The sequence below is a fragment of the Peromyscus maniculatus genome, chromosome 1, assembly GCF_049852395.1.
Source record: "Peromyscus maniculatus bairdii isolate BWxNUB_F1_BW_parent chromosome 1, HU_Pman_BW_mat_3.1, whole genome shotgun sequence".
Lineage (NCBI taxonomy): Eukaryota > Metazoa > Chordata > Mammalia > Rodentia > Cricetidae > Peromyscus > Peromyscus maniculatus.
The window spans coordinates 192,744,945-192,765,921 of record NC_134852.1 but is presented as its reverse complement, the minus strand read 5'-3'; the positions used below and the strand labels follow the sequence as shown (position 1 = coordinate 192,765,921).

Genomic DNA, 20,977 nt, shown 5'->3' with positions numbered 1-20,977 from the left:
TTGGTTAGTGTGGGCCGGCTCCACCCATCCCTTGTCGTCCTTCCAGATGAGGCAGGTGTTGGTACGGTGTGTTCGTTGTTTTTGTTGGTTTGGTTTTTGTACATACAGTAGCAGGTGCCTGGGGAGGCCTATGGGGACACACACTTGTGTCAATGCCATGTTACTGACTCTGATCCACTCCGTAGGCCTCTTTGACAGTCCCCCAGGCTCAGATGATGCGAAGCTCATTGATATATTCTATCCTGGAGATCAGCAGTCAGTGACGTTCGGAACCAAATCTAGAGTGGGATTAGGGGGCATGGAAGCCAAGGTAAGCTGATACTGAGCTATCCCAGTCATCAAGCCCAGATGGTATTTTAGCATCTTTTACTGCTAAGCTTGTCTGGGAGCTTATGGTTCAGATAGCACACTCATACATTTAAATATTCACCTATCTAAATGTGTTTCATGACTGCGGTATACCTGTGTTTCATCATGTCTTTAGATGTATTTTTCTTAACATAAGCAGTACATTTTGTGCGTGTGTGTGTGTGTGTGTGTGTGTGTGTGTTCATTGCTTTTGGTTGCTATGACCAGACAGCTGATAAAGCTGTTCTGGCTCACAGTTAGAGAATGCAGTCCTTCCAGGCAGGGTAGTCAAGGCAGCGGCAGACATGGCAGCTGGTCACATTGTATCCACGGTGCCCGGCTCGCTTTCTCCTCCTTACCTAGTCTGTGACCCCAGCTCACATTTAGAGTTCTCCTTCTCCAGTTAAACCTTTCTGGAAATGCCCTCGTAGACATTCCAAAGTGGATTTCCATGATAAATACAAATCCAGCCAAGTAGACAGTGAGAATTAACTGTCACGGTGTTATAAGCCCGTAGAGGACAGGGCTCGTGTAATTTTCACACAGTAAATCCTCTGTTACCAACTTGGGTATTTCTGGAAGTTTTTCAAAACTCCTTTCCCTCCCATCAATTGTTCTCAGAAGCTGTGTACCCTTCATGCAGAACATCATGCAGGGGTGATAGAAAAGAGCAGAGTCTTGTTCACACAAACCTTCTTCCTGTCACTCTAACTGTTCAGTTGTTGCTAAGTTCAGGCATGACAAGTCAAAATGTCCAGGCATGACAAATCAAAATGTCCAGACATAACAAATCAAGATGTGCAAGTTTTGAGTCTAGTTCTTGTGGGTCTCAGAGAAATCAGGACATATTGGTTCTCCTTCAGGCAGTACATGGTGGGCTGCATGTGTTTTCCCGGATCTGAGCTGTTAGACACATCCCTCTGTTCATTTAGTCTGCTAGATAATCAAATTGTACCTTATGTCATCGAGCAAGTTCAGAGTGTGCATGACTAGGTCTGAACCTCCTTTTTGGATCTGGCCCGTCCCCTTAGGTGAAAGCAGCCCTCTGGGCTTTGCAAGGCGGCACATCTGTGGTCATTGCCAACGGAACCCACCCAAAGGTGTCCGGGCACGTCATCACAGACATAGTGGAGGGGAAAAAAGTCGGCACCTTCTTTTCAGAAGTAAAGCCTGCTGGTGAGTAGATTTCCCTCAAGTCCCAGGGCCTGTGGGTGATAGCCAGTGCTACCTGAGCCTAGATGGAACTGAAGCCTGAGCTCTTAGCCTGCCAATCCAGATTATGAAATCAATGTGGTCACATCATAAAATCTGATGTTTTAAACAGTTTATAGAACTGGATTTTGTGAGAGTCTTGTCTACCCTGCCTCATTAGTCCTCCCGTTCTACAAAATCAGGATCCATTTGCTAGGTCTGCACTGGCTGCTAAGAACTTGTGAGCAGTAGAGATGCAGAGGTGCATAAGACACGGATTGAGCTCTGACGCACTGGCAAAGATGTGCTCGCTGTCTGCACTCACAAATGCAGGCACATGAGGAATGTGCTTGCCAAGATGAAATTGAACTCTGGAAGGCACAGAGACTCCTGTCTACGTCAGACATGGGAAGTTTCTGTATTTTTCCCTGAGCGACTCTGGCGTGGATCTGTTTGTTTGTGGTTTTGGTTGTTGTTGGTTGGCCCTGGTGATCTCTGGGTGTCAACCAAGCATACCAAGACACCAGGTGTTCCTTCTGCATTCAGTGAAGCGTGTGATGGGAAAGTGAGAGTGTGAAGCCGACCATGGTCTGATGCTTGCGCATGCTCTTGCAGGCCCTACAGTGGAGCAGCAGGGAGAGATGGCTCGATCCGGAGGGAGGATGCTGGCCACCTTAGAGCCTGAACAGGTGAGGACGTTCACTGACAGTTTGATCGGTTTTCGGAACAAAGCGTGCTAGACATTTTTGTTTAATGGTCAAGTCTGCTGGCCCCATTTATTCCTAGTGTTAGCAGAATTACCTGGATTAATTTTATGTTCCCCTTTGCCTGAAGACACTCTTTCTGTCACCATGGTTTGATCAAAGACAAGATTAGGATCTGACACATGGCAGACATGGACACATAGGAGAGTTACCTCCTCCTGTTCATACTGAATTGTCTGCAACACCTAACAGAGGGAAGCTTGAGAGCCTGCTCCGTGATCATCCCCATTCTGGTCCCTGGTGAATCAGTCACCTGACAGAGGGTCTTCAGAGCATGCCCTGTGATCCTCCCCTCCTGGTCCCTGGTGAATTAGTCACCTGACAGAGGGTCTTCAGAGCATGCCCTGTGATCCTCCCCTCCTGGTCCCTGGTGATTCAGTGTCAGTAGCAGTTCGATAGAGCTGGAGATGGTGAGGCCAGGGGAAGAGGGCTGGCTGCCGGGGGTGTGCTGCTGTGGCTGCCATGGTACAGGTTTCTTCTGTGGAGCACGTTGGTCTGAGAAGGGAGGAGAGAATGACTGCAAGTGAGGGAAATTAAAGCGAAGGAAGAGCCTGGCTCCTCTCTCAGACCACTCTGCTCTACTTCGTGATCGTTTCCCAAAATGGTGGCCGAGGCTGGAGAGATGGCTCAGCAGTGAAGAGCACTGACTGCTCTTGCAGAGGACCTGGGTTTGATTCCCAGCACCCACATGGTAGTTTACATCATCTGTAACTCCAGTTCCAAGGTCATCTGGCGCCCTCTTCTGGAATCCTCAGACACTGCATGACTGCAGTGCATAGACATCCATGCAGACAGAAAGAACTCTCATACACATAAAACAAAATCTCAAAGAAAAAATTATAAATAAAAGCCAGATGCAAAAGCTTACCTGGGAAATAAAATGTCTGTTGATACAAAAATCTGTAAAGTTGAGTGTGTTATTCCTAATTCTACATGCCAGCTTATTTCGTGGACAAACCACCTAACTCTCCTCAGTGCTGAGCCATGGATCCCTCATGACAGTAATCAGGAATGGAAGAGAAAGGAGAAGTGAGAGCAGGCTGGAAACACGTAAGGAGGTGGACAGCACCAGGAGTGTGGGAAAGAAAGCAAAGGGACTTCAGTCTGTGACAGCTTTGGCCCCAGGGACAAGCCTGGCACCTTGAGGGTGGACAAAGAAGCATGTGCATTCTTAGACCTCCCTGCTGTCTTCAGGATCTTTTTGTTTTGTTTTGTTTTTTCAGAGAGCAGAAATTATCCATCATCTGGCTGACCTACTGACGGACCAGCGGGAAGAGATCCTGCTAGCCAACAAAAAAGACTTGGAGGAGGCAGAGGGTAGGGAGCTAGTCACGAAGTTTGCATTGTGGTGGTGCTCTTTCTTTTCCTGGTAATTCTTGCGTCTGTCTAGAGGCAAGGTTATTAGAAGAAAGTACATTATTGTGAGTAGTTTTTATCGAGAGCGGCTGGCTAGTGCTACTTAAGCCTTTTCTAACTACCCGTGGTACTTCCTCCTGCCCCCGTGTCCAGATATTTTAATCCAACCCTCCAAGGAGCTTTCCCTGTTCCCAAGAGTCATGTGAGCTCTGGCTGCTGTGGATGCTCAGCTAATGATAGCTGAGACCATCGTACCAGCAGGCACTGTGCTAAGGGCCTTTCCAATAGCATCACCTTTAAATTGCAGAGCCTACTGAAGCCGAGGGAGCTACTGTTTATTAGTCCCACTCAGCAAAGCTGTCATTCACCCACAGTCATATGACCAGTGGTGGGCCCAGGATTCCAGTTCAGATGAACTGTCCGTACAAAAGAACCACAGAACTGCTTCGTGTTGCCTGTGGTGAAAGATGAGATAACTCTTGGGCCATTAAACCAGCGTGTTATCTTTATGGTTGGCATCAGGTGCTGTCCAGAGAGGTCTGTGTGGTGCTCGTGGCAGAGTAGATGATATGGCTAAAGTCATATCACAGATGACCAGTTGTGGAGGCCCACAAAGGTTTCCTAGTGACATCTGAGCTTGCTTTACCCAGCAGGGCTGCATTAGAGGATTGCTTGACCCCATGTGTGGTTACCAGGTGATTGGAAAGGGTCTGCACTTGGCTGTGCTGGGGGGGGGAGGGAGGTCTTTTGCTCCACCCCTTGGCGTTCCTATAAATGGCCCTTCAGAAGAGACAGGAGGGGCTGGTGGATAAGGACTCAGGGCCTCCCAAGGCTATCCTGTGTTTCTATCTGTTTCTCTCCCCTCTATCTTCCGTCTAGTATCTCTTATCCCTCACTCCTCAAGAGTACCCTGTCATAAAATGGGGGAGACCTGGGCCCCCACAACCAGTTGTAACTAGGCCCAGATGCCCTCTGTCGTCTCTCACTGTTCTCTGCTTTGCCAGTTTAAGACAGTGGAAGACAGCTGGGCATGATGGTCACATAGTGAGACCCTGTCTCAAATAATAATAATAACAACAGCATCAGAAAGGAAAAGTAGACAGATTGTTGTAGATGTAACCAACCGTCTTATTAAATAAGAAACACAGAACCAATGCAAAGAAGAAAGCCAAGAGGTCAGAGCTAAGAGCTAAAACCTTACCCTTCCTCTTGCGGTGGTCCTACCTCTCCGAACCAGAGCTACTTCCTGTGTTAAAGTCTTTATATAGAGTTTCTGTTCTGCTTTCTCATTGGTTGTAAACCCAACCACATGACCGCCTCGTCACAGCCTGTCTGTATAGACCTCCAGGTTTCCTATTGATTGGTATTGAGATTAAAGGCATGTGTATCCAATACTGGCTGTATCCCTGAACACACAGAGACTTACCTAGCTCTGCCTACCAAGTGCTGGGATTACAAGCATACACCACCACTGCCCTGCTTTCCTATGGTTTGCTAATAGCGCTGACCCCCGGGCAACTTTATTTATTAACATACAAATAACATTTGAATACAAATATCACCATACAAATTGTCATTGTTCTTGATGCCATTGAGACATCAGCCTGTGCACATGTTCAGACTTGATGTTTCTCAGTGAGCATTTTTTACATGCCACACGCCGGATAGCCCAGCTTGTCGGTAGCCGTGGTGGATTATGTGTAACAACTACATTGCAGCTTCTTGTCGGAATTGTTAGGTAGGGTCCAGGCCTCCCTGTTTGGAAATGCTCTGACGTACTTGTTGCATGCCGAAAAGGGATCATTTGGGGGACATGAGATACACAGTTGTCAAGCAGTCCCTCCCCACCCCCAGGAGGAGCTGTGTAAAGCCGCATGTCACTGCCTCACCCCGACCCTCAGTTCCGTGTCTGTCCCTGCTACAGTGAAGTGGGTGGCCAAAGCCTGCCCACATTGCTCCTTGACCGTGTCGTCCTGTCGCCTTTTCAGGGAGACTTGCAGGCCCTCTACTGAAGCGCCTGAGCCTCTCCACATCCAAACTGAACAGCCTGGCCATCGGGCTGCGGCAAATTGCAGCCTCCTCCCAGGACAGTGTGGGCCGTGTTCTGCGCCGGACTCGGATTGCCAAAAACCTAGAACTAGAGCAAGTGACTGTCCCGATAGGTGTTTTACTGGTGATCTTTGAGTCTCGTCCTGACTGTCTACCCCAGGTATGTGTGACCATGGCCCTGCCATTGGGAATGGGTTGGAGGGAGCATATATTATCAGGACTAGAGATAAGTCACCATAAGATGACTTATCACCCTTGTGTGTATGTAAGGGAGAGAAGGATGGGGCTGGAGAGATGGCTCAGAGGTTAAGAGCACTGGCTGCTCTTCCAGAGGTCCTGAGTTGAGTTCCCAGCAACCACATGGTGGCTCACAACCATCTATAAGATCTGGTGCCCTCTCCGGCGGGCAAGCATACATGCTGGGAGAACACAGTGTACATAATAAATAAATCTTTAAAAAAGAAAGAAAAAGAAAAATTAATACTCAGAGAGAGAGAGAGAGATTTTTCTTCAACCCCAAAGATAACTATTTCCATGGTGTTGTCAGTTTGTTACTAAGGTGACTTATGTTCTTCATCCTTCCAGCCATCCCAGGGCAGAGATAACAGCTGAGCATTATAAAGTTAATAGTCCTTGTCACACTTGTAAGTGTAGAGCTGTCACCTGAGCCCAAATCAACCCCCAGAGGGATGGGGAGAGCACATTCTCAGCTCTCCTGGCCCACAGTGCACTTTGTTCTGAGACTGCACATCCCTGCCAGCCTGCTGCAGTCATTCACCTAACACCTGGCTACCCACACACAAAAAGACTCCATCATCAGCATCCCGGAGTGCTTCCTGTGGGCACATCTATCAGAGACAGCACTTTGGGTAGTTAGTGGAAGACAGCGTGCAGCCCTCTTGAAGGAATGTGGTTAGCTACATGCCAAAGCACCCGAAGCATGAGGTACAGTAGAAGTCGGCCTCACTCTGTTGCCCTAAACTCTGAGAAATTGATCACCATTTCCCCCACTAAGCTGTGAGTGGGATGAGATCAACTCTTTCTTTGTATTGGCTCCGAGGTCTCACAGGGAAATTGCGTTTTAAAATGGAAAGCTGGCTGCTCTGTGTGCAAAGCGTAGGGGACTGTGAAGCCGCCAGTCCTCCGTGGAGGGTCCTCCCTGACTGGACCTCACAGCAGCTCGTTCCTCACAGGACTCCCTCCCCACGCTTGTGTGTCCTCAGCCAGGCTCGCTACCCCTCTGGCCACAAGTTCATCCTGTGGAAGAGCCTGGTGGCGGCGGCGGCAGAACTCATTTGTGCTAGCAGAAATGGGTCCTGACTCTGGGTGGCTCTGTTCACGAAACGCCACCTCTCGGCCACCCGAATCCTCCCAAGGAATAGGCTTTCCCCTGTGGCTGAGACTCCTCACCCGAAGTGTAAGCCCTGGATGGCAACACACAGATCCTAAAAACTGTGTGTGGAACGTGGTGTGTCTGCATTTAGCTGCAGGAAAGTCTGCATAACCTTCCTAAGGGACTCAAGAGCAACTCAAGCAAATAGAAAGGACTGAGAACCCCTAATCTGGCTGGGCAGTGGTGGCGCATGCCTTTAATCCCAGCACTCGGGAGGCAGAGCCAGGCAGATCTCTGTGAGTTCGAGGCCAGCGTGTTCTACAGAGTGAGATCTAGGACAGGCATCAAAACTACATGAGAAACCCTGTCTTGGAAAAAAAAAAAAAAAAGAACCCCTAATCTGGAGATTTAAATGGCCAACCAAAGAGTTTTAGTAGTCTTTTTTATTCTCCTTTGCCAAACCTGGGTGATTTTCATTTATCTGAAAAGTATTCAGAAAATCAAGCTTCAGGCTTAGGATGACTGCGCCGGCCTCTCCCACTGCTTTAATGAGATAGCTCATCTTCCCCTGCCCTGGGCAGTGTGTGTTCCCAGCAGGCCGCTGTCACCATCCAGGGCTGGCTTGAGTTCACGTTCTCCAGATTCTCGGCATCAGGCAGTTAGAGCGCCCGGGTCAGTTTCAGGATCACAGTAGGCTGCGGCCGCAGGTGCCTCCCAGCCTCTGCCGACTCAGTGGAGCTTCACTGTGGAGGCAACTGAGCATCCCACTCGCCACTGAGACCAGAGCGGGGAGGGAAGCCATGTAGTTGAGTTCCCCAGAGGCAGACATCTCGGAGTTTTTTTTTGCCAGTCCTGCATTTGTAAGCTGTGTGGCCTGGGGGTCACCCCCTTCCTGGGCTTCAGTATAAAGTGGGATAACATGAGTTTGCGATGCACTTGGCTGCTGGTAAAGGTGAGACAGACACGGTAATGGAGCCACAGCAATGCGGACGTTACTGTCACGCTGCCTGTCTTCCCTTTGATCTGCAGGTGGCAGCTTTGGCTATTGCAAGTGGCAACGGCTTGTTGCTCAAAGGAGGGAAGGAGGCCGCACACAGCAACCGCATTCTTCACCTCCTGACCCAGGAGGCCCTGTCCATCCATGGAGTCAAGGATGCCATACAGCTGGTAGGTCATAGGGCCAGGTGAGGTCTGGGGAAATTTTTAGCAAGTATTAGGTTGTGTGAAGCCAAGACAACCGGTTCTACAGGTAAGCTCGATTAGAGAGGCTGCAGGTTCTGTGAACCTGTGAACACTGCTGTTCTGCAGAGCCAGGGGGTCTGCGTTGGCTTGGGAGAGCTACCACCAGACAGACATACCCTGGCACTGCTGGGCTACTCAGGATCAGTTAGACCTTCACTCTTTTTAAACTTAATTTTCTTTATTACTGGTGTGTGTGTGTGTGTGTGTGTGTGTGTGTGAGAGAGAGAGAGAGAGAGACAGAGAGAGAGACAGAGACAGAGACAGAGACAGAGACAGAACAACTTTATGGAGTAATTTCTCCCTTTCTACCTTTATATGGGTCCCAGGAATTGGACTCAGGTCTCCAGGCTTGTGTGGCAAATATCTTTACCTGCTGAGCCATACGTATCCCTGGCCCTCAGACCCTCATTCATTAGGTTATAGGAGTGACAGACCCACTATAGGGCTGGGTTCCTCTCATTGGTGGAGTTATTTGAGGTAATTGATTCAGGGGTAAAGAATTTACCAGTCTTTGGTAGAGTTTAGTGTTGTTTGGTTTTGCTCTTTTGGGGGGCCTGCCACCCAGCTCCCAAATAAATCACACACAGGGGCTTACTCTTATTTATAAATGCCTGGCCTTAGCTTGGCTTCTTTCTTGACAGGTTTTCTTAAGTTTAACCCATCTATCTTTTGCCTCCAGGCTTTTCCTTTTCTATTCCTGTATACCTTTTTTTGTTTCTTTTTTTTTTTTTTTTTTTTTTCTTCTAAGATTTTTTTTATTTTATTTATTATGTATACAGAGGAGGGCGCCAGATCTCATTACAGATGGTTCTGAGCCACCATGTGGTTGCTGGGAATTGAACTCAGGACCTCTGGAAGAGCAGTCGGTGCTCTTAACCTCTGAGCCATCTTTCCAGCCCCTTTTTTTGTTTCTTATGCCGTGGCTTGCTGTGTAGCTGAGTGGCTGGCCCCTGGGTCCTTGTCCTCCTTCTCTGGCTACTTCTTCTCTCTTCACTCCTCTATTTTTTTAATTCCTCCTGCATATTCTGTCTGCCTGCCAGCCCCACCCATCCTTTCTCCTGCCTTGCTATTGGCCATTCAGATCTTTATTAGACCATCAGGTGTTTTAGACAGGCACAGTAACACAGCTTCACAGAGTTAAACAAATGCAACAAAACAAAAATAACACACCTTAAAACAATATTCCCCGACAGTTTAGATTTGACTTACGTCACTTTAAGAAAGTTTGTCATCATGTGGTATGGAAGAATGAGACCATGTTGCTGCCACTGTTACTGTGGTCGCTAACATGGCCTGAGCTGCCAGATGAGTTCAGTGGGAACAGCTGCGAGTCATGTGAGGCCCTTTCATTATCTCATTTATTTCTCAGTATCACCCTTTGAGGAAATGCTGTTTGTTCGTAGGCCCATGTTCTGGACTAGGTAAAAGCAGACTCGGGTGCAAAAATTCACCAGTTTATGGGAGGGTTTAGATTTGATTTAAGCCATTTCTAGATCTTTCTTTTCCCATGGAAGGCCCCTCCCTTCACCATCTCGGGATTCCCTTCCTCCTGGTGGGTGGAATTGCATCATTGCTTGCTCAGAGAGGATCCCAGGCTTAGGAGCTCAGCCCAGCTCTAGCACAGCCTGGCTGAATGGGTTCTCTCCCTCTCTCCCTCCCTCCCACCCACCCTCCTTTCCTCCCTCCTTCCCTCTCTTCCTGACAGCGTGTACCATACTTAGAGTAGTACATGCAGATCACACATAGACATCTCTATAACTGTATCTGTGTGGATATGCATGGCCACTAACCACATGTCCCCAGCACACCACAGGGCCCCTCCGACCCTTCTGGTGTCCTGCACCCCACCACACCATAGGGTAACCACTTTCTTTGACTTCCGCCACAGTCAGTTACTTTGGACTGTTCCTGGGCTTCGATGGAGTGATCCAGAATACAGTTTTCTGTTCCATGACTTTTGTTTATTATTATCTTGGTGGCATTCTCCTGTATTTTTGCATCCAGCAGTTTTTTTCTCCTTTTTCCGTCACCTTTTTCATCATCCATTTATAGCCACATACTACAGTTCATCTTTTTTGTCAGTGGGCATTTGGTGTGGTCCAGGCATTGGTTTCATGAAATGAAGTAGTTACGAAAAGTCCAGCACATGTACATCTATATTTCTGTTGTAACATGACTAGATGGAAGACAGCGACAAATTTGGAAAAGAAAAGGAGATGCCTGGCATCTCTGTGTCCCAACACAGGCTCTTGTGATAGTGTGGTCTGCATCCCAGGATAGAGGCTGTCAGTGGAAGTCTTGGGGAAGAAAATGTGACCCCCTAATGAGACCCAGCGTGCCCTCAAGCGGCCACTTCTTTTCGTGATCCTGTAGCCTGGCATCATCTGTGCCTCCTTATCACCCACCCCCCCCCACCCCGCCCCCCAGCACTCGGCCCCTCCTGAGCGTCCTCTGCCCCTCCTGAGCGTCCTCTGCCCTGTGCTGAGGTTAGCTTCCCACCGTCATCCCTTCCGTGACTGCGCTCTCTGAAATGCAGGGCATGGGTCCCATCGAGGCCTACAGCCCTGATGCTCAACAGTCTGGCCAGCATTCACTGGACAGTGTTTCAGTTTCCACAGTCACGAACCTGTTTTCAGAATAAGTTTTCCCGGTGCCGGAGGTAGTTACTGGGGAGTGCAGACATTGGTCTGTAAGGAAGGAGGAAGCTGCTGTTTCCAACTTCTTCCTCTTGGGTTCTCTCCCTCTTCAGGTGAATACCAGAGAAGAAGTGGAGGATCTCTGCCGCCTTGACAAAATAATAGATCTCATCATTCCTCGTGGCTCCTCTCAGCTGGTCAGAGACATCCAGAAAGCTGCTAAGGGGATCCCAGTGATGGGCCACAGCGAAGGGATCTGCCACATGTATGTGGATTCTGAGGCCAGTGTGGACAAGGTCACCAGACTCGGTGAGCTGGCCTGGGGCTCCTGAGGAGTGAGAGGAAATTCTTGGTGTTTGCTCTGTGCCTGTGGATCATGTAGACAGGACTCACTCTTTGCTCTCCCTTTTCTTCAGTCAGAGACTCTAAGTGTGACTATCCAGCTGCCTGTAATGCTTTGGAGACTCTGCTCATCCACCGGGACCTGCTGAGAACACCCTTATTTGACCAGATCATTGATATGCTGAGAGTGGAACAGGTACACTAGACCCTCGGGAAAGAGTGGGCCAGGAGCAGCTTCCAGGCCCTTTAGAGAACAGTATGTTACACTTGCACTGTGCATACAGTGCTGTGCTGAGTACAGAGGTGAATAAGACTGCCCTCTGCGGTCTGCTGGGTGGATGGAACTGATACACAGGTGGCTGACTGTATTACAGAGTGCAGCATGTCCCCTACCGCAAGGGTTCGAAGGTAACACCATATAGCACCATACAGAGCAGAATCTTGACAGCAGTGTTTTATTTGGGTGATGAGGTTTTTTTTGTTGTTGGTGGTGGTGGTTTGTTTTTTGGCAGGGCAGGGGGAGTGTTTTATGATTTATTTTATGTATATGAGTGTTATGCTTTGTATGTCTGTATACCACATGTGCCTGGTTCCTCAAAAGGCCAGAAGAGGGCATCAGATCCTCTGGAACTGGAGTTATAGATAGTTATGAGCTGCCATGTGGGTGCTGGGAATTGAACCTGGGTCCTCTGGAAGAGCAGCCAGTGCTCTTCACTGCTAAGACATTCCTTTAGCCTCAGAAGTGTTTTCAAGAGTAAAATTTATATGCATTCATTCTCCCCCTCCAAAAATGTCTTCGGTTGCCAATGTAATTACTTACTGAGTGACATTCATGATGAGCATTTTGGATAGCTTTCTTTTGGACTTTATTTATAACTTGTCATCAAGGTTACGTACAAACACATTCAGTAAGTTTGAAATACAGACAGATTTATGCTGTCCTAAATTCACAATTGCAAGTTACCAGAAGGTCCTGCGGCCAGCTGGACAATCTATTAAAGGTCGTGCCTGGCTGCATTTCCAGCTTTGGTAGCAGGTGTGAGTGCACTTACATAAGCTGGTGCAGTGCAGGGAAGCAGCCTGACGGCCTCTGTTGCTGTGACCCCATTGTGGCATCCTTTTCCTAGAAGGGAACCATGCTTGTCAGTACACCATGGCCCCACTGAAGAACTGTGCTAGGCTCCTGTGTCACTACAGCCAAACAGAACACCCAAGGAAAAGCACCTTACAGGACGATTGTTATAAAATAAACACGACTGCATGGAGGACCATACAAATCCACAAAAGAGCCAGGTGTGGTGGCGCACGCCTTTGATCCCAGCACTCAGGAGGCAGAGGCAGGCGGATCTCTGACTTTGAGGACAGCCAGGGCTCCACAGAGAATCCCTGTCTGGAAAAACAAAACAAAACACACACACACACACACACACACACACACACACACACACACTAAATATAAAATTCTAAAAATTTACACAAATCCACAAAAGAACAGCAGATGCCTAGAATCTCTGTGTCTGAGCATAACACTGTATATCAGTCTGGTCTAAAACACAGAATAGAGGCTGTCAGTGGGAGTCTTGGGAAAGTGGGAGCCAGTGTTTTCCCCAAGGCTGCAGCTAGAGAGCCTGAGAAGTGACAAAGCAGCCACTTCCTTTAGTTACCCTAGAGCCTGTCTGTAACTCTAACTCAGCTCACAGAGGGTTCATCCTATCATGGTGGGGGAGCAGCTCACCTCATGGTAGCCAGGAAGAAAGGAGGAATACATACGGCCTTCAAGGACATGTCTCCAGTGGTCTCCTTCCTCAAGTAGGCTTGTCTTTTCTGCCTTCCACCCCCTCCCAATAATGCCATCCTACCACAGATCCATCAAGGGCCTAATCCATTCATTAGGCCAGAGCCCTCAGGATCTAAGTGTCTCTGGAAACCCCACGGAAGACACATGCAGAGGTGTGATTCACTAATCCCCAGTCAGGTGAACAGTCAGAAGAACTACCCAGCACCTGAAGTCGTTGGTTTGAAGGTGAAAGTGCACCCACAGAGTAAAAGGGAATCGGAGCACGTGACTGCTCATTAAGTCTGTCCACTAGCCGCCCATTTGATTGGCTAACCATAGATGCCCGCTGTCACGGTCACCTGCACTGCACAGGAAGAAAGCTGTCCTTGGCTAGACCTGAGCCCCTCATGCTACCGTGGACAAACCCTTGGCCTCCTCGGGGTCAGGATGAGGACGGCCTGCAGAGGCTTCAAACCATGATGAGGCCATGTGTGTCCTATAGACAGCACTTTTGCATGTAGGAACTAAATCCTTGGTGTGACCTGATCACAGATGGGTTCCCCAGGCCTGGAGAAAGTACAGTGTCCAATAAAGTCACAGCAGGGCGCCGGGCCGTGGTGGCGCACGCCTTTAATCCCAGCACTCGGAAGACAGAGGCAGGTAGATCTCTGTGAGTTCGAGTCCAACCTGGTCTACAGAGTGAGTTCCAGGAAAGGCACAAAGCTAAACAGAGAAACCCTATCTCGAAAAACCAAAAAATAAAAATAAAAAATAAAGTCACAACAGGGCCTCAAGCCACCAGGGAAGACAGATACAAGCTTGTCGTAGCTGAAGCCAAGGCCTGAAGGAATCAAGCCCTGAACCTGTCCTGCGTAGTCTCGGAGAGCAAGGCCTGTTTGCAGTCAGACTGATGAAGTCCCTCTAACATTAACAGGATCAGTTTAAGAGCCTGGAGCTGGGTGTGACAGTCGGGAGTCAAACAGGTGATTAGTTGGAGGTACTTAACCTTGAGTACCAAGCCAGGGCTTCCCTGGGGTGTAGGGAATAAAGATACATATATGGTGCCTCTTTGTTCTCACGAATCCAGTGCAAGTTCCACTTTATAGAGAATGGGAGTTTATGGTCAGAGGTTCCTTTAGTAAAAAGCCAGAAGTCAAGGGCTTGTGTGCCGCATGCATTCAGCACTCAAAGGCTTTCCGTTTGAATCCCTGCCCCAGCTTGCTCAAGGGCCTGTTGCTGGAAAGGTGGCCAGTGAGTCCTGGCCTAGCACAGAGCAGGGCATGCTGGTGTGAGGAGGGCTGAGTCACCCTCCAGGCCCACGAGCAGCTTGGCGGCCACTTGCCAGGGCTTTGCTGCGTTACAGACTCCTGTTCACCCAGGCTCAGCACACAGGCCCAGCTGTTGGCTCCTATTGCTGCTGCTGCTGTATTCTCTTGTTTACATATTGGCTTATCTCTCTGACAGGTAAAAATTCACGCAGGCCCCAAGTTTGCCTCCTACCTGACCTTCAGTCCCTCAGAAGTGAAGTCACTCCGCATAGAATATGGTGACTTGGAAGTGTGCATTGAAGTGGTGGACAGTGTCCAGGAAGCCATTGATCACATCCACAAATACGGCAGCTCCCACACAGATGTCATCGTCACAGAAAATGGTCAGTTTGCAGGACTTCGGGCGTGTGGTGCCAGGTTTCTTTGCTCTGACCTGCAGTTGGTGCTCTTCCTCCCAGCCTCTCTGGTCCTGCAGGAAGGCACACGCCAGACTGACCAGTGACAGTCCTACTGTTCTCCGGTCTATCTGTTGGTCCATCCCAGGGGCCCCCATCAGCAGGGCAGAGATGATCAGCCCCATTTAAAGACGGCTTCCCGTGCTTCAGATGCATTGTCTTTACCCATGCAACTGCCGTACCAAGCAGTTCAAAGCCAGACATTGTGACTAAGCACCTGTAATCTCAGAACTCAGGAATCTAAGGCAGGAGGATTGCCACAAGTTGCAGGCCTGCCTGGGCTCCGTAGCAAGACCTTGAGTCCAAAAAAAGAAAAACAAAAAATGTACAGCCTGAGAGTGGGACAGACTGCACATTCATCCCTCGGACACTCGAACAGCATGTCAGTGAACATGTCAGGGTGTCTGGCTCTGAGGCCTGGAGGTGCAGGAAGCCGTATGGCCCCTGAGGAATTCACAGCCAGTTTACTGGAACTATAGCCATAATACTAGGCAGCAGCAGTTGTTAACTGCCCACTTTCCATGGGGCACTGGGGTGAGGGCTCTCAGGGGCCAACTGGCTTCACCCTGAGGACCAGGCAATGTCCTTCCCTTCTCATGCATCACAGGGATGTTCATACACCTGCCCGAGGCCACAGAGCTAACGTGTGTGAGCTTGGAGGTCAGACCTAGATGGGCTGTTCCACACGGGGGCATAACTGCCTAGAGATCCGATTCCAGCAGTCCCTTACCTGCCCCGACCACAGGGTCTGGTTTGCCACCCTTCCCCTTCAGAGCTCTCCTAAGCCTGCGTGTTGAACATGTGAGGAGCGCGCGCGTGCGCGCATGCACGTGCGAGCAGTCAGATCTGTCACCAGGGAGTGGCCAAAAGCACGGGCGTGTTCTCCATGGTCATCCTCATTTGGTTTCTCTTTCTTTCCCTGTAGAGAAAACAGCGGAGTTCTTCCTCCAGCACGTGGACAGCGCCTGTGTGTTCTGGAATGCGAGTACTCGCTTCTCTGATGGCTACCGCTTTGGACTGGGTAAGAAAGACAGGGAAAAGGAGTCCCCTGTGGCTCTGTCACCACAGGCTCTAAAGACTCTGGTGAAGACAAGACACCTCCCTCCAGTCCCGTGTGTGATCTAGCTGTAGAACAGACAGAGAATCATCATGAATAACCCCGTTTACCCACCTACGTTGGTAGACCTTTCACCTGTGAAGAAGGTAGCTGCTCCTAATTCCTTTTCCGTAGATGGGGAAACCGAGAGATAAGTCAAGTAAGTTGTCACACGGTGTCAGACTTGATATGCACAAGCCCGGGTGCCCCCATTGCAGCGCAGGCAGGCACAGCTTATCTTAGTTCACAAGCTGCTGTGGTCCCCGGAGAGCATGCCATTGCGGATTTGGATGACATGGTCAGGTTGCCTCAGAGATAGGAACCACACATAGGACAGAAGGTGTTGGACTTGGTACCTCCCTACACAGAGCCTAAGCACCAGGATCAGGAACCAGCAAGGAAGTGGGAGGCGGGGGATTCAGTCTAAAGCATGTATTTAGAATGCGCAGGGCTCTGGGTTCACCCTTGGCACCAGCACAAACAAATGTGATCTTTAGAAATAGACACCTGGTCCTTTCACTACTTATAAAACTTCTATCTCTCCATAGAGTTGTTTGAACAGTCCGATTTTCCAGGGGACCATTACACAAGCATCCCAATAAAACATTTGTGGCATATTTTGTGAATATTTGAGGTGTAGGTGTGTGTGTGTGTGTGTGTGTGTGTGTGTGTGTGTGTGTGTGTGTGTGTGTGGTGATGTTTTGTTTTTTGAGACAGGACCATTCTATCTGTATAGCACTGGCTATCCTAGAACTTGCTATGTAGATCAGCCTGGCCTCAAACTCAAAGATCTACATACCTCTGCCTCCCAAGTGTGGGGACTAATGGCATGTGCCACCACTCCCAGCCACCATTTGAGAATTTGAATCCCTTAAGTTGTTTGCTTTGTTGTTGGTGTTGGTTTTTTCTCTTTGGTGCTAGGGATCAAACCCAGGGCCTCTGACATGCTAGGCAATTGCTCTGTAACTGAGCTGCACCCTTGCCTCCTTTCCTCCTTTCCTCCTTTCCTTTTGGAACACGTGATCTGCCTGGAGAAATCACTCTCCCCGATTATGGAAGGCTCTAAGGGAATTTACCAGTTTTCTTAGTCATTGACTTTGAGTTGCCGTTTCTGTTGCATCGGGATTCTGATTTCACTTTCACGGCCCTCGAACTCCAACACCGTAGAGAAGTGATAACTGGCCCGTCCTTTGGCTCCCTTGCCCAGTGAACATCTACTTCACAGTAACAGGACCTTGTTCTTTGCTACCTCATCCCTAGGCCTGGTGCAATGTACACACTTGGTGAAGTTGTGATGTGTGAGGAATCCCAGCCTCCACTGAACACAGTGGAGAACACTGAGCCAGACCCAGGAAATCCCTGGTCTCCCCAAAGGAAGAGAAATGAGCAGTAGCTGGCAGGTGCTTTTGTTCTAAATTCCTGGGCGGTACTAAGGACTGTGCTTTCTAGAGTATAAAGACTATCTGGGGAGCTGAGGTTAAGAACACTTGCTGCTTTTGCAGAGGACTAGGGCTCTTTTCCCAGCACCCACGTCAGGTGACTTACAACTGCAACTCCAATTCTGGGAGATCTGACATTCTCTTCTGGCCGCCATGGGCACCAGCATGCATATAGTACACATATATACATGCAATTTCCACATATAAAATAAAAATAAATGAACCTTTCAAAAATAAATACAATTTTGGCATAACAGCTCATACCCAAAGTCCTACCACTCAGGAGGCTGAGGCAGGAAGATGAAAAATTCAAGGCCAGCCTGGGCTGTATAGTCAGACTATATCTCAAAACAAACAAAAACAACTGTTTAGGGAGATGAACTCTATACTAGACATTGTTGTACACTTCAGAACATGCCCAGATGTTAAGATGGGGTACACAATTGAGACGCGTAAATACTGATGTAAAACTGTCCAAATACACTTGGATGAAGGTCGGTGGGAGAAGGGCCATTACAGTCTGCAGTGACAGGGGACACACCCACACGGATGAGGAGCAGCAGCTGGCCGGGGAGGATGAGTCTGAAGTTAGCAAAGAGAGAAGATGCCCATTGTGGGCTCATAGATGTACAGGCAGCAGCGACTGGAAAGCTGCACCTTGCTCCATGGTTTGTTTGTTTTGTCTCTGAATAGGAGCTGAGGTAGGAATCAGTACATCACGAATCCACGCCCGGGGGCCAGTAGGACTAGAAGGATTGCTGACTACTAAGTGGCTGCTTCGAGGGCAAGACCATGTGGTCTCAGACTTCTCGGAGCATGGCAGCTTGAAGTATCTTCACGAGAACCTCCCTGTTCCCCAGAGAAATTTCAGCTGAGAGGAGCCCAGCGGTCAGGACTGTTCTGTGCGGTCTGGCACAGTTGGGCTACTCCAGGATCTCCAGAGAGAACTCGATCTCGTCCCCACCTCTTAGAAGGGTCTGCCTGCTGGACAGTTCACCTGTGTCTCTGGCTCAGCTCATCATCTCCAGTCTTAGCTAACGTTCATATTCCATTCCAGCTTCTTGTGCGTCTCTGTCTCTGTTACTGGGGTTGGACCCAGGGCCTCGAACATGCCAGGCAAAGGCTCTATCTCCAGCCAGCCTGTCTCCCAAGCCGCACAGGCCAGTCTTTTTAGAAAGAGCATCATTGATGTAGGTGGAGGCTTGGGTTTTGCCAGTCCATTCCCCTCAGAAACGAAGGACCGCCATCTCTTACCATCCCACATCAATGACAAGGGACTGTCCTGGCTGCTTATATCACCTCAGTGAGGTAAAGTCTTGGCATTCGACCAGGACCAGCCCCAGCATCCTCTGACTCTCCATGTGTAATTTCATTTCTTTCAAACATGCTCATCTTCAGAAGGGGAGATTGGGAGTTTTTAAGGAAGAGCAGCTCCTTAAAACCTTTACCATTTTCACTGGAAATGGTGCCTAAAGTGGACTAACCTACATCCCTGGGAGGTTGGCCTTCATGAAGTTACGGGTGTACATCCCAGACAGCTGCAGTCTGTCCCTGGCCAGGGGACAAACGGTACCTTTGATGTAGTTGGAATCTATCACACTGGAGGTATGAATTTCAAGATGTTCCTACAAGTAGGAGGAAGATCTACAATTATGCCTGACCTTTTTATAATGAATTATTTTGTCGTCCTATCCTTGACCTCCAGAACAAAGATTAGAGGATTATTTTAATACTTTGGATTCTTCCCCCCTTTTTTGAGAAATAAAATTCTTACAAAAGCCCGTGTGCACGGTGAAAGTTTTCTCCCTTATTTGTCCTCACCCTCTTCCCTTTCCCTCCCTGCTGACCCTCCTCCCCTGCCTGCTCTCAGCATGCTATTCTCTGGAAGTTGGGGGTGGGGAGCAGTTTCGGTGGAATTGGTGCCAGGAAACCCTCCAGGGAGGGACTCCGGCCTCCAGAGGAAAGGAAAGCAGGACAATGGGCATGGAGGACTTGGAGGCTAGTTATAGGATGACCTGATGTCTGGGGCTGTGCATGACATGTCATGTCCCCACGGCACCCACTCCATGGCACAGCCTAAGTCCTTGGTTCACTGTGGCTGTAAGTTCACACTCCTGATCTGGGAAGTGTCTCTAAACAGTCCTAATCCCCACACCCCCTTCCTTTAGCCTTGGTCTCAGGCTCTGGTACTCTACAGTCTGCATTTCAAAGCCGCCTTGTTTCTTGAGGGCCTCCAAAAGTTAAGTACTCACTGACATGCTGCTTCTGACCCTCAGCGTAGTTTTATGGGCCTAAGAACCACAGTCGTGTAGATCATATTCCCAGGCTGGCTCCAGGCTCTACCTCTCATCCAGACCCTTACATGGTCTGGCAAGTCACCCAGCCTGCCCTGTCCCGTGAAGGGGGAGTTCAGACATAGCTTGCCTGAAAAGGCAATAAGCAAGGTCCCGCTGAAGAGACAACCAGCTCCCACCAGACAACACGCCCCAGGAATCTGAAATAGCCATCCAAAAGAGCTGAGCCCTTGGTTATGTGGGCTCTGGGGAAGATGGGTTCTGGGAGTGACCGGGGGCAGGGCTTGCAGGCAGCAGGTTGGTGCAAGTGAGGTCCGGGGTGAGGATGAAACCAGCGAGTCCGGAGGGCAGTGGCTGCTGATTTAGGGCAGGCTATAGATGTTCAGAAAATATGTCCTAACAGTGGTGTTGATGTCATCTCTCTTGGAGACTCCCCTTTTTACAGCATGGGACAGGGATGGGGTATGGCCTAGAAAAGGCAGATAAAACTTAGTCAACAAGGTCGTTTTCCCTAAATGTGTCAGTTTCCATAGAGACCGGGCCGCCAGCAACCTCTCTCCTCCATCCACAAGGAAGAAACCTAAAGGGAACTAGAAGGCAGCCATAGTCTTGAAAGTGGCCCTACTTGGGTGGCCCAGTGTTGACAGGGTTGTCCTATGGGAAGGGACCTCTTATTCTGAGGCTACCCCTGAGGTCCTGCCTTCTGTCACCAACTCTTTTTTTTTGTTTGTTTGTTTGATTTTTGGTTTTTCAAGACTGGGTTTCTCTGTGTAGCTTTGTGCCTTTCCTGGAACTTGCTTTGGAGACCAGGCTGGCCTTGAACTCACAGAGATCCTCCTGCCTCTACCTCCTGAGTGCTGGGATTAAAGGAATGAACCACCACTGCCCAGCCTACCACCAACTCCTAAGCTCACATGCCACAAAACCAATCAACCCTGAGTCCTCCAGTTCTCACTAGGGGCAAAAGAAAAAAAGTCCCCCTGGTGTATACAAGTTCATGATCTTACTCAGACTACAGTTCTACTTGGCTGTGGATTGGCAACAGTATGGGACATACCAGCATAAAGACATTGTTTATTAGATAGGTAGGCAGCAAGGACTGCATGGGGAGAGGTATGTCTGCCCTTCATCTTCCTGAACCTGTCTCTACCTGGTCTTGTCACGAGCCTATCAGTTGGTATGGTTCAAAGCCGGACACAGCTTCTCCTCTTCTACAGTTGGTGTTCACATGATTCGGGCCTCGTTAATCCAAGCACTTTGCTGGGCACGTGGTTTACATTTGACCAAATAGCATGTTGGTGAAATTTTTATGCAGTTATTAGGAAAAGCAAGCTTTAGTCTCCTGGGGCCATAAAGTCTTTTTCAAGGAGATTCAAGCTGATTGTGT

At 49.1% G+C, this 20,977-nt stretch overlaps 1 protein-coding gene across 2 annotated transcripts in view; it reads left to right on the top strand.

The window, feature by feature from the left end:
• The window catches only part of Aldh18a1 (aldehyde dehydrogenase 18 family member A1), a 37,943-nt gene extending 18,866 nt beyond the window's left edge, over positions 1-19,077 (top strand). For both annotated transcript variants that reach the window (XM_016004674.3, XM_016004673.3), the window contains exons 8-18: positions 186-310; positions 1,380-1,524; positions 2,155-2,228; positions 3,527-3,620; positions 5,648-5,868; positions 8,071-8,208; positions 11,033-11,228; positions 11,336-11,457; positions 14,503-14,689; positions 15,687-15,782; positions 17,990-19,077. In XM_016004674.3, the coding sequence (XP_015860160.1) occupies positions 186-310; positions 1,380-1,524; positions 2,155-2,228; positions 3,527-3,620; positions 5,648-5,868; positions 8,071-8,208; positions 11,033-11,228; positions 11,336-11,457; positions 14,503-14,689; positions 15,687-15,782; positions 17,990-18,171 (1,580 nt within the window). In that variant the 3' untranslated portion in view covers positions 18,172-19,077. The remainder of the gene's footprint in view (positions 1-185; positions 311-1,379; positions 1,525-2,154; positions 2,229-3,526; positions 3,621-5,647; positions 5,869-8,070; positions 8,209-11,032; positions 11,229-11,335; positions 11,458-14,502; positions 14,690-15,686; positions 15,783-17,989) is intronic.
• Positions 19,078-20,977: the final 1,900 nt, after the last annotated feature.